General features: G+C 42.5%; 1 protein-coding gene across 4 annotated transcripts in view; it reads right to left on the reverse strand.

Annotated features, from left to right (window-relative positions):
• Positions 1-16,660, reverse strand: part of LRATD2 (LRAT domain containing 2) — a 92,807-nt gene that overhangs the window by 52,219 nt on the left and 23,928 nt on the right. For 2 of the 4 annotated variants that reach the window (XM_027132434.1, XM_027132436.1), the window contains exon 2: positions 9,176-9,295. In XM_027132434.1, the coding sequence (XP_026988235.1) occupies positions 9,176-9,295 (120 nt within the window). Of the gene's footprint in view, positions 1-737; positions 3,578-9,175; positions 9,296-16,660 lie in introns of those variants that run through there. The other 2 variants (XM_027132435.1, XR_003438355.1) reach the window with 2 other exon arrangements.

Here is a 16,660-nt window from a genome sequence, read left to right on the forward strand (position 1 = left end):
AGATGTTGGATCCAAAGGAAAGAGCATAGATATTAGAATATAAAAATCTAGATTCAAATCTTAGCTTCATATTTACCAACTTTGATCTTAGGCAAATCATTTAATTTCTGTGAGCTTCAGTTTATTGTTCTTAAAAATGAGAATAAAATACTGAGTTTGTGGTACTGTTGTGAAAACAAAATGAGCTATGTATATAGCACTTGGAATATTATATAGCACATGTGAGTGTTTAATAAACATCAGTTTCCTTCCCCCTACACTTCTTTTTTTTCAGTCACCCCAGAGCCTGCCTCTGAATATCACCTGTTGTCATTTGTTCATAATAAGAATATATGGAAAATGGAGATGGAGGTGACTACCCAGATTGCAATCCCCCCAAGTAGCCTCATCTGTGTGATTCATTTCTTTCTTATAGTAATGGACCCTGCCTTCCTGGTTGTTGGAGGGACATGTGACCCAAGTGGACCAATAATAGGGCCCCTCTTCCCTGACTGTACTGATTGGTCCAAGTTCAGCCAATCAGAGTCCTTCCCTGGGGTTTTCCCTACTGGAGTTAAGAAGAGAAAGGTCTCAGAACTTCCCTGGTGGACATGGAAGTGGATAAGACTCCAAGCTCCCAATGCAGGGGGCTCAGGTACGATCCCTGGTCAGGGAACTAGATCCTGCAGGCATGCTACAACTAAAAGCCTGCGTGCCGCAACTCAGACCCAGCACAGCCAAAATTAATAAATAAATATTTTTTTAAAAAAGAGAAATGTCTCTTTCCTCTTGGGTCTCGTAGTTTTAAGAATGAGCTGCTTATAGCCATGCTTCCTGCCATGTGGAGACTGCCAGCCTGAGAGCAAGAAACCAGCATGCATGTAGAAGCAAGGCTGAGAATTGGAGAGAGCATTCTACAGAATTCTATCTAGTTGGTGGGTTGAGTGACCCCTGAGGTCAGTCCATCTCAGGCCTTTCTATAGTTTGGTGACTTGAGCAAATCAATGACGCTTTTTCCTTAAGCTACTTTGGGTTGTGATTTTATAACGTACAATTTAAAAGATCTTAATAGATTGCCTTTCTGGATTTTGCTGCCTACTTCCACCTCTTCTAAGTGCCTTGCTCTACTTCTTCTTTCCCTTCTTATACTTTCCTCCCTCCTTTTATGGCATGGTTGGCATCAAAGTTGCCTCCCTCCTTGGCTCTTTTCCCAACACTCACTCTAAAGTTAAATGTATAAATTACTCTGACTCAGACAGTCTATTAAAGGAGCAAGAATCAAAAGTTCTAGGAGCAGTCTGTGAGAATGTGCTGAAAAGAAATGAAGCCATACATAATGTCACATAGTTGTTCAGAACATAGACTCTGGAGTCCATCAGCTCCAAATTCATATCCTGCCCCTGTCACTTCCTAGTTGTACAACTTCAGGGAACCTACTTAACTTCTCTGAGCCTCAGTTTTCTCATTTAATAAATGAGGATGAGATTACCTTTTCCATGCAGCCTTTGCGTGGATTCAACAAGATAACATATGTGTGATGCCAAGCACAGTGCCTGCCACATGGTTGATGCTTAACTTTAGAATAGCAATTATTAATTATAATAATTAAAGTTTTCCTTAACTAAAATTTTCCTAAGTCACTTAAATCCACCAATTAATATTTGCCTCATGAAAGGTGGAATAGTCAGGCTTGGTGTCTATCCTGAGGTACTGCAATTTGAAACACACAGCACTGCTTATGAAGTGTCCTTGCCAAAAAAAAAAAACAAACCAAAAGCTGAATCTTAATCAAATCAGTCCTCAATAGCTTTATGTATAAAAAATAGGGCATGGAATAGAGAAACAACTTAAATGAAACTACAAGGAAGCAAACAGACACATCCAGAATGTGAGACATCTCTTTTTGGAAAGACGACTTGATCTCTGCAATGAGTCAATGGCGGGACGAAGAGAGAGAGAGAAAGATATTGAGAGTGAACTATGATTATCCTATTATTATACAATATTATACTCAATTGAGTGGTACTTGAAGGAGTACTGGCTTTAGGGCTAGATGACCTGAGGTCACATCCTGCTTCAGCTACTGTCATTACACAAATAAACTTGGGCGAATCATCAAGGAGTAATAATTCAAGTGTTGATGTATGTGAGGTTTAAATGAGAAAATATATATAAAATATTTAACATAAAAGTATAGGTATATACAAGTATGTAGACATCATCTCGTATGCGGGTAGTTATTGCAATACATACCATTCCCCTCGCTTTGCTTATAATGTCCCCAAGTGTTCCAAGCTTATCTGTAGCCTGTCCCTCCATCCCTTAACTCGTTCAGTCAACAAACTTACTGAATGTCTTTGTGTGCTTGGAATGGCAACATTTATAAAGATGGTAAGAAGTCGTCCCCACCCAGAGAACATTTACAATATAAAGCGTCACAGTCACATAAGGAAATAAGGGCAGAGGCAACAAGAGGTAGCACTGGGTTTCGTGCAGGCAGATGTGGTTTCAAACCCCAGCTCTGCCATGACTAGCTGTGTGGGCCAGATCCACTCTCCACCTTCACTGGCTCTCTGCTCTGGGAGACCAACCTGCAGGCGCAGCTTCAACAAGATCCAGTGGCTTCTGCCTTCCTACTGGGTTTGGCTCCAGGGAGGTTGGAGATTGAGAGGAAATGCAGGCAGGCCAGCTTCCCCTCTGAGCCGTGACTTAGGACTGGCTGTCTCCTACCACCTGAAGTCCCTGCTCCTCTCGAGGTGCCCCTCGGAACACAATCCTCTCCTCTCCTCCCTTTAGTCCTACGGGTGACAGCCCTGCTGCTAACTAGTGCTGAAGTACTGCACCAACCCTTGTGGCTTCCCAATACTACCCACGCCTTTTCAAATACCCTTTTACTAAATTGTTTTGAAAGTGGCCTCCTCTGATTAGCCATCTGTTTCCTGTTGGGACTTTGACCAGTCCATGGGTAATCATGAGCAAGTCTTTTTAAAATTTTTTAAGCTTTTATTAACTAATCTGTAAAATGGGATTAAGTGTAGTTCCTTATTCCTGGTCTTAGGCAACTTTAAAGAGGACACTTGGAGGATGGGAAAGACTATTAGCTTGGGAGAAGGACAGGTCAGGGTTTAAATCCAACTTTTGCTCTTACAAGTTGAATAATCTCCAGCATTTTGCAACAAATCTCTTTGTGATCCAGTTCCTTGTAGGCAAAAGGATTATAACAAATGTTCAACAGAACTTCGAGCTTTGGCTGAGACCCCCAAAGATGGGAAAAAGCTAAGTAGCCATGCATTCTAAAGACAAGAGCTAGACACTCCCACATGAGAACTGCTCGTTGGAGACCAAATCTAACACTCCCAATAGCTTGCTTACAGGCAAGCTAGAAGCCTCCTTAGAGAGAAGAGGATTCTTCCGAAGAGCCTTGTAGTATTGGGGGTGGGTTTGCTTCCCTTCAGCCATGGCAAAACGAAGAAGTGTAGGGTAATCAGTCTCGGAGGGAGGATTTGTTGCAAGAGGGCAGACTGGCATCTCACTCCCAGGCTGGATGCTTGCTGGGATGCAGAGATGCCAAGACTGCTTCCAAGCTTCCAAGCTGCCCCTGAAGTACAGCACAGTGGAGATATTGGGCAATCTTAAAAGATGTTCCCCTGGCATTGGGAACACAGAGACTAGAACCTCCCTGGAGAGACTAAGGGTGAAGCTCGTCAAAACTGCCCACGATGGCAGAGCAAGTGTATGCACATTTTACAGGGGCCAAGTAAATATGATGGAAGGTAACCTGCTTAACTCATCTTCTCAAGAGGACTGGGGTACCACAAGAGGCAGGAGCTGAGAGAAGCCCCACAAGATAGTCTAGCACATTGCCAAGTCAGCGTTTCTGAGGAGCCCGCATGAAAGGTGCACCTGGAAGAGCCAACATTTGGATTCTACCACTTGGAGCAGCTTCAACAGCCAAGACAGCAGCACAAACAGCATCTGCCACCTGATCTCTCATCCTTCCCACTCCCCTAACCTTGGAAAATCCATCAGCAATTAGGGGCATCAGGTAAGAGGTGCAGCAAGGAGAATTGAGGAACACACCAGGCGCCCTATAGGTTTACCTAACTGTCTGGACACGCCTGAGCAGGGCAGTGAGGAGAAGCTTTAAACTGGATGTAGGTTAAATTATGTTTTAGATTCGACTGTGTGTTTTAATACTTGAAAGTGACCAGGAAGCTATAGAGTCTCCCTGATATGCCATCAGGGGAAGGAGAAAGCCAATACACCAGCGAGTTTGAAGGCGATAGGGAGACAAGCAAAGCTATTTCCTGATTGTTATCGACCAGATTTAACCTACTTCCAACAAATCTATTATATTTACTTGGCAGAGTATTTGTGAAGAATAACTATAAGAACATAAAGTAGTACCTAGCACAGTACATCCTTGTTACTTGTAGTATTACTATTAAAGATTTCAGTCTCAGGGTTTCCCTGGCAGCACAGTGGTTAAGAATCTGCCTGCCAATGCAAGGGACATGGGTTCGAGCCCTGGCCCAGGAAGATCCCACATGCCACGGAGCAACTAAGCCCGTGCACCACAATTACTGAGCCTGCGCTCAAGAGCCCACAAGCCACAATTGCTGAGCCCACAGGCCACAACTACTGAAGCCTGTGTGCCTAGAGCCCATGCTCCACAACGAGAAGCCACTGCAATGAGAAGCCCACACACCACAACGAAGAGTAGCTCCCGCTCGCCACAACTAGAGAAAGCCCGCGCACAGCAACGATGATCCAACACAGCCAAAAATAAAAAGAAAGGAAGGAAGGGAGGGAGGGAGGGAGGGAGGGAGGAAGGAAGAAAGAAAGATTTCAGTCTGCAAGTTAATGACACATGAAGTAGTCACACAGTTTGATATGGTTAATGTAGAAGAGTGGTTGCCCAGTGGGCTTGGAGCCCAGGGATATGTTTTTAGGGGACCTCAGGGTCTTGAGTGTCCAGGCTGGTGTCCAGAAAGCTAACAGCAAAATACAAAAGGTCCACAGGGTTTTTCACAATGATCACTGAATTGACATCTGGTCCAAATCCACACTACTGGTTGGTCCCCTTGCACATCAGACACACATAATAATCTTCAAACTCTTATAGCAGTATGTATGTTTGTATGAGCAAATTCATACAAAATATTTGGTTTCCAAACTCACTTTCAACAAGTCCCTTACTACCTTACCCATTAGTTTCTTCTTCCTGGAAGCCATCTACCCTGTTACTTTCGTCAGAGTTGCCCTTTCAGAACAATCAGATTCTTTCCATGGAGACTAGCATACCTACGATTCGATGTTCTTTCATACATCGTTTCTTCCTTGGTGATTCAGCTCTATCATTTAACTATTATACCCTTTAAAGGTAGGTTAGGTGAGTAGACTCACCTGGATTGAACAGGTGAGAAAACAGGTTGGGGCATGAAAGGACTTGCAAAAATTCACTAGTAGGACACAAATAGAACCTTGCTAATGGACCGTTCTTTAAGACTAACTCTCTGGTTTTGCACACTTGGTGGGTGTGCTTGTTGGAGTACACGGAAGCCACCAAACTTTCTGTGTAATCAGCATGTCCTTTCCAGGCTGTATTTGTGTGGCAGGGGTTGAGGGGAAGTATTCTCCTTTAACCTCTTCACAGCTAGTATTGCGGAGACTACACAGACTAAGAAAGCCAACTGGTGTTAGAGTCTTGGCTACAACACAGCCTTCCCTACCACGACTCCTTCGCTGTGTCACAGTGCCTCTGGACACAGTTCTTTCATTGACCTTTGGGAAAGGAGTGAGAATCCCAATAGCCAGGAAGAAAGGGAGGTTTGTTTGTTTGTTTTTTAATTTTTCCTTCTGAATTTTGCCTAGAATATACTGTGCAAAATTTACAGAATGTTTCAATAAACACTTTATGTTAGTGGCTCTTAAAATTTTAGAGGATGCATACAACCATGGGAATCTCCTGAAAGATATGGAAAATTTTCTGAAAAAAAAAAAGAAGCCCACAGAAGAGATAGATACAAACTTTGCCTAAATATCAGATGGTTCATGAACATTATTCACAGAACTTTGCAGAGACTGATGGGCTCCAGGCTGAGATTCCTGTCCTCATGGAAGTGAAAGGGTACCTCCTTCTCGGTGCCCCTCAGAATATCAGTGCTAACCAGAGGCTCAATGAATCCGAAGTGGCTCCTCTTCCAAGGAATCCAGGAGGAGGGGGAAGAAGATCACTTGGGTGAATGTTACTGAAGGTACTTTACGGGGAATTCTCAACAGAGCACTCCCGGCACATTTTCTTGCAGCAGAAAGCAATGTTCACTGATGCCGAGCATTTCGGGTAAGTTTGGTTCAAGTCCAACTTGGATTCGTGATTGTGATTCATGTTAATTTAGATCATCATAATGCACGTGGACCAAGTACCTTTGTCAGCTGATGAATTTTATAAAAACATTAAAAAAAAATGCTTGGCTAACTCCTTGAAGGAAAGCTGTCTTATATTCCATGGCCCCTGATTTCAGCAACCTCTCCCTTCCCCTGCCCTCCAGGTTGCAAAGGAGATGACGAGCACAGGCTGGGAGCACAGTGAACACAAGGAGAGCTCCTGTCTGCAGGCTCCTTGTCAGAACACAGGTGGGTGTGCTTGTATCAGCGAGGCAGCTGGTACGGAGAGTGAGGGGGAGTCAGTCGTTGTTCTTTCTATTAAATGCCATCTTAACCAATTTTACCACTAAACAGATAGATGTTGGTGGAATGAAGGGTGGGAGGTGTGGAGATGAGAGTAAAGGTATGGACCTCTAATGATGAGAAGGACGAAGCCAAAAGGATTCTAACTTTTACAGACTGAGAAAGGTTGACAGGGAAAAAAATTTTTTTTTAAATCACAGCTAACCTAGAGAACTATTTAAGCTCCTGGCTCATGGCCCAGTGTTACCCAGGCTTAGGAAGACTCAGCAAACCCCTGCAGCGAGAGCTTTTACCTCTGAGAGGACATGGTGGCGTGGCTTTTAGACCTTCCTTTAGAACAGTATATATGTAGGGGAAAGTGAGCCTGCCCTACTGTGTTGATTTAATAACAGAGGTCACCCGGCCACCCACACAGATTTCTCATCTGCTCTTTTCTCAAGTGGGTAGCTTAAGACCTATTTGTTGCTTAGATGGAGCTGGCTGGAAATAAACTTGTTCAAATAATGGAGGTAGCAAACAAATATACAGGAACACCCCTATGGGAAGTTACTCCTTCCTTATCATGGTCACTGTCATCATATTGTCATGGTTACCTTGCTAGATAGATGTAAAAGTGGTGCTGACTGTGTATGAGTGTGTTTGGGTGTGTGTATACATACATACATATATATATATAAAACATACAGTATGTCAGCATTTTGTGTATAGTATGTGTGTGTGTATAACTTCCCAACAACCCTGCAAATGTATGAATTTTAAATTTTCATTTCATGGACCAGCACACTAAAGCTCCCAAAGACTAGATCCCCAAGGACTCTCACTCAATAGTCAACAAAACCAGAATTATGTTCCTGATGTTATGGGCTCCCAAACCCCTCAGAATTCCATATTTTACTCTATCTACAATTATTTATTTAACAAGTGTTTGCTGATATTGGCTACTAGGTGCCCAGAACCTTGCTTCGTGGTAGGGATAACAAAATGAAAAGGCATTGCCTTCAGGAAGCCCACAGTCTAATAAAACATCATCTAGTAAAACATGTGGGAATTTGCTTTAACCACTAAAGCACTGTAAAAGTATTAGCTGCTTTTGTTGGATGAAAGCAAAGTCACTTTCATCTTTCACCCATTTCTTAAGGAGCTGTGCCAACCTCACCTGTGACCTTTGCCACCCTTATCTCTCTTCCCCTTGGGCTGACCTCCAGGCTGTAGGCGAAATGTTTGCATCTGGTCTCTCTGTTCCTTTCTGCTGTTTCCCTGTTCCTGATTCCCTGGCTCTGTCTGTCCACCACGTGCCCTGCTTACATACCAGGTGGCCTTGCCTGGTCTGGTTCTGCCTGTTAGTGCCTGAGCCCAATTTCTTGAAGCTGTGACAAGTGACTCTTTCGGAGAGGAAGGAAAGGCAAGGACGAGGTCAGAAAGGCTCCTTAGAATGTTGAGGGAGAAGAGTCTGGCTCCAAGGGATTGCCCAAGAAAAGGGTCGAATAAATTTGTAGAGTGTGGTAGTCATAAGCAAGGACTTTGGAGTTGTATAAACTTTTTCTCACCAGTCTTTCTAGCTATATAATTTGGGGCACATTATTAATCACTCTCTGCCTTGGATTTTGTGGAGGTAATAATAGTATAGGGTAACACAAAGAAGTGATTGAATTATGAGAGCATAATAATTATCCAGTATTTTGGTCTAATTCAGAAATTCTTAAATAGCCATATGAATACCTACTGAGGTGTGGTCTCCATGGCTTTCATGCTGGATGTGTTCACTTGACCCTCCCAGGTCCTCTCTGCATCTTCTCTGTGCCCCAAGAGACTGACCTGGAAAAGCTATCAATGGGGGACTTCCCTGGTGGTGCAGTGGTGAAGAATCTACCTGCCAATGCAGGGGACACGGCTTCGAGCCCTGATCCAGGAAGATCCCACATGCTGTGGAGCAACTAAGCCTGCGAGCCACAACTACTGAGCCCACATGCCACAACTACTGAAGCTCGCACACCTAGAGCCTGTGCTCCGCAACAAGAGAAGCCACCGCAATGAGAAGCCCATGCACTGCAATGAAGAGTAGCCCCCAATTGCCGCAACTAGAGAAAGCCCACATGCAGCAACGAGGACCCAATGCAACCAAAAATAAATAGATAAATAAAAATTAAATTAAAATTAGAAATTAAAAAAAGAAGCCATCAATGGGCTCCCTTGCCATTTGGCTTCTAATTGGCTTTGGCCAATTTTAAACACCAGCAGAAGAAAGAGGGAGGGAGGAGAGTGAGGTGGGTGTTTATTCTCAGTCGCGCCTGGAACTGGCCACCTCTCTCCGCCTTGGGTCTGGCTCAGGTCACTCAGCTTTCCCCATACAGGCCCCCTCTGTCCCTGCTCCATATACCACAGACCTTGGGGTGAGAAAGGAACCTTGCTCTTAATAGCCCTGGTATTGCTTCTTCCATCAGGGTTTCCTTATACACACTCACAGCATCATAATCTCTCAATTGAACTCTCCTTGAGCATGACTAACCTGAAGGCGATGTCTTCTCCCAGGACCCTGACTGATCCTGGCTTCGTCACTCTGCCTTAGATGCTGCTTTCCCTGACAGAAGGTCAGGGTCCAATTCTGAAGCTCTTCTGGCTTGAGTCTCTGTAGAGAATGAAGTACTAGTTAAAATACATGATCCTGGAGTGGACAGCTCATGCCCTGGAGGAATGGAGGGGAGTGTTGCAGAGACTTTAGCCCCAGAGATGAATAAAGCCTAAGGAAAGAGCCGATGATTGGAACTAGGAACCACCTACATCAATTCTCTTGCCTCCCAGAATCACCCACCACACCTTCCTCCCAGTCTGGCACCCCCAGGTTCCCTCCCAGGACTCCCAAGAGTAGATCCGGACCACACTGGATCTGGCAGGGGGGCGGGGTGCTACAAATGACCGATGAAGAGCAGAACAGAGGTTCAACTTCACTAGAAACCTGCGGAAAGGAAACTAAATAACAACAACTGTTTAAAACAAAGGAGGAAAGCTTTCTAAAGCAGGGCACATTTTTATTTTATTTATTTATTTATTTATTTATTTTTTTGCGGTACACAGGCCTCTCACTGTTGTGGCCTCTCCCGTTGCGGAGCACAGGCTCGGGACGCGCAGGCTCAGCGGCCATGGCTCACGGGCCCAGCCGCTCCACGGCATGTGGGATCTTCCCGGACCGGGGCATGAACCCGTGTCCCCTGCATCGGCAGGCGGACTCTCAACCACTGCGAGCAGGGCACATTTTTAGATTCACAATTTTAATGTGAATTAATTAATTAATTTTAATGTGAAACCAGAGACTTCTGGTTTCAGCTCAGAGATAGAGAAAACTGGAATGAACATTGCTCCAATCTTTACAACATGAAAAAAGATGGACAAGCTGCAAGTTAACAACTTTTCTTAAACCCATCAAAGAACTGAGGCTATGAAGCTAACCTGAAATCTGAGGAGAAATAGACATCTGTAGAGGAGACACAGGAACGAAGCATTTCCTCACTCACTAACCTGGGACAGATGCCATGTAAGCTGGTAGAAGATTCAGTTAAAATCATGTGTGTAAAAAAAAAATATATATATATATAAAATCATACATGATTATATATGTTATGTAAAAAGATATAGAGGGACATATACATATATGTATAGAAATCCACATGCATGCACAAGGTGTGTTTATATGAATTTGAGTTAAGGGTAGTATAAATTATACCATGCTTAGTTCATTCACAAAGTGAATTTAATCATTCTCATTTAATCCTTTGTTACCTTTACTCTTATGTTACTTTTCATTTTTAAATATTTCAAACTTCCAAAAAATTACAGAGAATAAGACAAACATCCATAGATCACCTGTTGCCCAGATTTAACCAATGCTGACATGAGCCACCTCCCACATTTGCTGCCCTTCTTCTGTCTGGATGAGGGTGACCCAGCTCCTGGGGCTCAGCAAACTCCAGGAGCCCAGGACAATGCCTGCTTCTCTTTGCTGTCCATGCCTATCTCTCCATGCCTGGAGAACTGTAACCCACCACGTTCTCCTCGGTTTAGCGATTCATCCCCTTCCTCTGCAAATGGGACTCAGTGTGGTGAGAAACAACATCAAAGTTCAGTTTTGGTTTACTTGCAGCTGGTGAGTGTTTGTTTGTTTTGTGCATGAAAAAGCATCTGCTCTCAGCCTCAGCTTTGAAACAAAAACTGGCCTGTAACCAGAATGAAATAGCATTGCTCCCTGTTACACGAAGACCTTAATAATAAAAGAAAGCTCTGGGTTTTGTTAACCCATTTAATGTATCGTACCCTTTGTTTTCCCAGAAACACTGTGAGTGTGTGAAGTGACACTCGTATCACAGACAGGAAACAGAGCTGGAGAGGTTACAAGCTTACCCAGGCTCGCTTGCCCAGTACATGCAATAGGGGTCATTCATTTGTGTATCTGTCAGGCACCAAAACCTGCACTTGTTTTCAATGATGAAAGTACAGACTGCCTTTCATTTTACAATATCTAAATTATCTAAATTATCTAAATTACATGTAGGCCTTTTCTATATTCGTGGCTGTATTCCAGATAACTGAGGTTGAGAGGTAAATGACCTCCATATTATTTAAATGGATGTTTCTGTAAGCAAAGCCTTTAATTCCTGGAGATGTATATATATATATATGTATATATACATACATACATATGTATATTTTTTTAACTTAGATATTGGAATGGTACAGCAGAACTTCTTTACTATCTGTCTTAGGTCACTGCCATCGAAGCAGCACCTGAGACAGTGATTTGGGTGAATGTGATTCACTGAATTATATTCAGTGAATGTGGAGGGCGCTCAGGAGACAGGAAGTACAGGAAGAAGGATGGGCAGGGGAGGCAGCTAAGCAAATATGTGGTCCCAGCTGGATCCAGCCTCAGCCCGACCACACAGGGAGCTCTGGAGCATGAAAGCCACCCAAGTTACTGCCACTTTGAGGCAAGGGGGCTGGCCTTTCTAGAAGGTGAGAACCACCTTCTCCCAGCAGCTGGGGAATTGGTACAGGGCCCAGGTAAAAGGAATCTGGAGAGGGAACCAATATCCCATCTCTGCTGCCCTGAGAAATTTGGAGGATTGATTAATGCAGTCTACAAACAGCCATGTGCATTGCTGTAGAAAGACACAGAATAATTAAAAGGGTTGAATTGGAACTAATGAAACCCCATCATCTTTTAAATGATTGGATATACTGAACCAGGAGATTAAGTAAAGGAAGGTTGGAAAGCTGGTCTTAAATGGTTAATTTTTTCTACCACTTGCAAAATCATCAAATTCAAGTGAGAGTGAGTTTGTTCGATGCCTGGCTACCTTCAGAACCTTCTGCTGTTCCTTCTGATGACGTCTTCACTGAGGCCCCACTGCCAGCCTCGAGACTGCTGATTTCAAGGCCCTTTGAAGAAAAAAAAAAAATTCCATTTACTTTCTGCAGGAGATGACTGTCTGCTCCCCTTGAGCTGGACCAGAGGGAGCATTCAGAATACATTGCTGGAAGTAAATGGAATTTTTCAGCTATTTAAATTGCAATTCACCCCTGAAAGCTCCATTTTATCAAAACTCCTGGTTAATACTATTTTCTATGCTCAGGTATTCTTCCCAAATACACATGCAGGAGATACAGGAGCCCAGAGGGAGACTGTTTCAGAGACAAAGTCCCTTAAAGAAGCCTCAGGTACTAACATCCTCATTGCCATGTAACAAAACTCAAAGGACTGAACAGGTATGGGGTAGGGCAGAGGGCACTCTACCTAGAGTCTGAGGAATTAATTTGCCCCCCACTAGCTGTGTGTCCATGAGCAAATCATATAATCTCTCTGAGCCTTTTGGTTCACAGCTCTAAAATGGGATTAGGAACACCGTCCTTGCCTATCTCAGAGGGTTATTGTAAAGATTATATTAGATTAATTTATATGAAACAGTTCTAGACAAATGAAGTAGAGCTGGAAATGATATCTTTTGTAGCCAAATGCTTAAAAGCCCACAATTAAGCCTAACGAAGGCAGAATTCTAAGATGGCCCCCAAGAATCTCACCTCCTAGTAAATATACTTTATATACTCCCCTTTCTTTGAGAATGTCCTGTGAATATGATAGGATATTCACTCCCATGATTAGGTTATATAAGACTCAAGCTTAACAGGCTGGAGAAATATTCTTCCTACTGGCTTTGAGAAAGTAAGCTTCTAGGTCATGGTTTAGACCTAAAGGTGGCTTCCAGGAGCTGAGATGAATCAGCCAGCAGCAAAACAGGGACCTCAGTCCTACAACAACAATTTAAATTCTGCCAACAACCTGAATGAGTGTGAAAGAAGACCCTGGGCTCAGGAAGAGAACATATAGTCCAACCAAAACACTGATTTCTGCCTTGTAAGACCCAGTTACTCTGTGCCAGGACTTCTAACCTACAAAAACTATAACATAATACCTGGGGGTTGTTTTAGCTGCTAAGTGTGTGATAATCTGACATATAGCTATAAAAACCAAACATACAATCAACTGATCTTAAAACGGCAGATTGAGGGCGACCTCTGAAATATACTCCTCCATAAAAGCAATGAGAACCCTGTATAACTGTCAAAATAAACTTCTTTAGAACTCTGAAAAATCACCAAAGGCTTGCAACAATCCAAGGAGCATTTATTGAAGAAAAATGGCTGAATCTCAGCAAGGACAGTGAGCCTTATGGCATTTTAACCTGTGCCCATCACCCTCTCCCTAGCTCTTCAGCAGCACTGAAAGCCAACAGGCTCACAACTACAATAGATGTGAAAAACAGCAGCTAAATTGTTACCGAAGGAAGTAAAATGGGTTTGGAGCTCCCCAGAAGCCCCATTTCTAGAAAACTATCACTATTTGACCTGTCTGGCAGTTCACTAAAAAGCTCCATTTTCAGGGATTGTCTTTATTTGACCTAATCAGAGCTTGCTTTTTGTGAAGAGCCCTCTACCCACTGACTATTTGTCAAATACAATTAGTGGCAATTGTTTAATATCACAGCTACCTGAGGATACTTTAACAGTTGGCGCTAACAGTTGGGGCTAACCAGAAATTTTAAAAAGAACAACTGGATAATGAGATGTCCATAGGGGTCTTTGAAAAGCTCCAGCGTATTCCTGGAAATCCAGAAACCCATGTGCATTTTCAGAGCTGCATACATCTAGGGAAGACTCGATAAGGTCTACTCTCTCACCTATGGTTATCTTGAGTCTCTGTATGAGCAAGAAGTTTAGGATAAGTTGGAGTTGTAAACTGGCTGCTAGAGCACTTAAAACATAATCCATTACACACACACACACACACACACACACACACACACACACATACACAGAGGCCTTAAAAATGCTGGGAGAAAAATATACAAGCAGCTCATGCAGCTCAATATCAAAATAACAAACAACCCAATCCAAAAATGGGCAGAAGACCTAAACAGACATTTCTCCAAAGAAGACATACAGATGGCCAACACACACATGAAAGGATGCTCAACATCACTAATCATTAGAGAAATGCAAATCAAAACTAAAGTAAGGTATCACCTCAAACCAGTCCAAATGGCCATCATCAAACAATCTACAAACAATAAATGCTGGAGAGGGTGTGGAGAAAAGGGAACCCTCTTGCACTGTTGGTGGGAATGTGAATTGGTACAGCCACTATGGAGAACAGTATGGAGGTTCCTTAAAATAACTAAAAATAGAACTACCATATGACCCAGCAATCCCACTACTGGGCATATACCCTGAGAAAACCATAATTCAAAAAGAGTCATATACCAAAATGTTCATTGCAGCACTATTTACAATAGCCAGGACATGGAAGCAACCTAAGTGTCCATCGACAGATGAATGGATAAAGAAGATGTGGCACATATATACAATGGAATATTAGCCATAAAAAGAAATGAAACTGAGTTATTTACAGTGAGGGGGATGGACCTAGAGTCTGTCATACAAAGTGAAGTAAGTCAGAAAGAGAAAAACAAATACCGTATGCTAATATATATATATATAATCTAAAAAAAAAAGAACCTAGGGGCAGGACAGGAATAAAGATGCAGACATACAGAGTAGACTTAAGGACATGGAAGGGGGAAGGGTAAGCTGGGACAAAGTGAGAAAGTGGCATGGACGTATATACACTACCAAATGTAAAACCGATAGCTAGTGGGAAGCAGCCACATAGCACAGGGAGATCAGCTCGGTGTTTTGTGACCACCTAGAGGGGTGGGATAGGGAGGGTGGGCGGGAGACGCAAGAGGAAGGGGATATGGGGATATGGGGATATATGTATACGTATAGCTGATTCACTTTGTTATACAGCAGAAACTAACACAACATTGTAAAACAATTATACCCCAATAAAGAAGTTAAAAAAACAAACGCTGGGAGATTATTAGTTCAAGGAATTTTAAGGAAATCTCTATCCAGTCGTTAGCTAAGCATTAAGCAAACTGAATAGAGACGTTGGTGGCCACAAATGACAAAAGAATACAGGTTTTACAGAATTAGTCCAAGAAAGTCACTAAAAAAAACCAAACAGCAGCAACAACAACAAAGCACAAAGGTGAGAGAGAATCTTACTTCCAGAGTTGACACATTGTGCTATTTAAAATACCCAATTTTCAGAGTTACCATATGATCCAGCAATCCCACCCCTGGACATATACCCAGAAAAGTTGAAAACTAATTCAAAAAGATACAGGGGGGCTTCCCTGGTGGCACAGTGGTTGAGAGTCCACCTGCCGATGCAGGGGACACGGGTTCGTGCCCCGGTCCGGGAAGATCCCACATGCCGCGGAGCGACTGGGCCCGTGAGCCATGGCCGCTGAGCCTGCGCGTCCGGAGCCTGTTGCTCCGCAACGGGAGAGGCCACAACAGTGAGAGCCCCGCGTACCGCAAAAAAAAAAAAAAAAAAAGATACAGGGACTTCCCTTGTGGTCCAGGGGCTAAGACTCCATGTTCCCAAGTCAGGGGGCTCAGGTTCGATCCCTGGTCAGGGAACTAGATCCTGCATGCCACAACTAAGATATGGCCCAGCCAAATAAATAAGTATTAAAAAAGAAAAAAAGATACATGTACCCCAGTGTTCATAGCAGCACTATTTACAATAGCCAAGACATGGAAGCAACCTAAATATCCATCAACAGAAGAATGGATAAAAAAGATGTGGTATATACATACAATGGAACATTACTCAGCCATAAAAAGAATGAAATAATGCCATTTGCAGCAACATGGATGGACCTGGAAATTATCATACTAAGTGAACTAAGACAGAAAAAGACAAATATCATATGATATCACTTACACATGGAATCTAAAAAAAAATGATACAAATGAACTTATTTACAAAACAGAAATAGACTCACAGACATAGAAAACAAATTTATGGTTACCAAAAGGGAAAGGGGATGGAGGGATAAATTAGGAGTTTAGGATTAACAGATGCACACTAGTATATAGAAAACAGATAACAAGGACCTACTGTATGGTACAGGGAACTATATTCAATATCTTGTAATAACCTATAATGGAAAAGAATCTGAAAAAGAACAGACATATGTGTACAGAGAGATAGATGGATAGATGTATAACTGAATCATTTTGCTGTACACCTGAAACTAATAGAACATTGCTAATCAACTATACTTCAATAAAAAATTGTTTGTTTTGATAAAAAGTCCAATTTTCAATAACAATAGCAAAAAATATAAGAAATACAAAGAAACAGGAACATATGGCCCAAAGGGAAAAAAATAGTTTACAGAAACTGTCCCTGAGAAAGCCCAGACGTTACTAGACAGAAAGACAGATTTACTAGATAAAGACTTAAATCAGTTATCATAAGTACATTCAAAGAACTCAAAGAAACCATTTCTAAAGAATTAAAGTATGAGAAAAATGTGTCCTCAAACAGAGACCATCAACTAAAAGATATAAAGTATGCCCAAATGCA

This window comes from Aethalodelphis obliquidens, unplaced genomic scaffold (genome assembly GCF_003676395.1).
Source record: "Aethalodelphis obliquidens isolate GAN/ISIS:26980383/991018 unplaced genomic scaffold, ASM367639v1 scaffold41, whole genome shotgun sequence".
Classification (NCBI taxonomy): domain Eukaryota; kingdom Metazoa; phylum Chordata; class Mammalia; order Artiodactyla; family Delphinidae; genus Aethalodelphis; species Aethalodelphis obliquidens.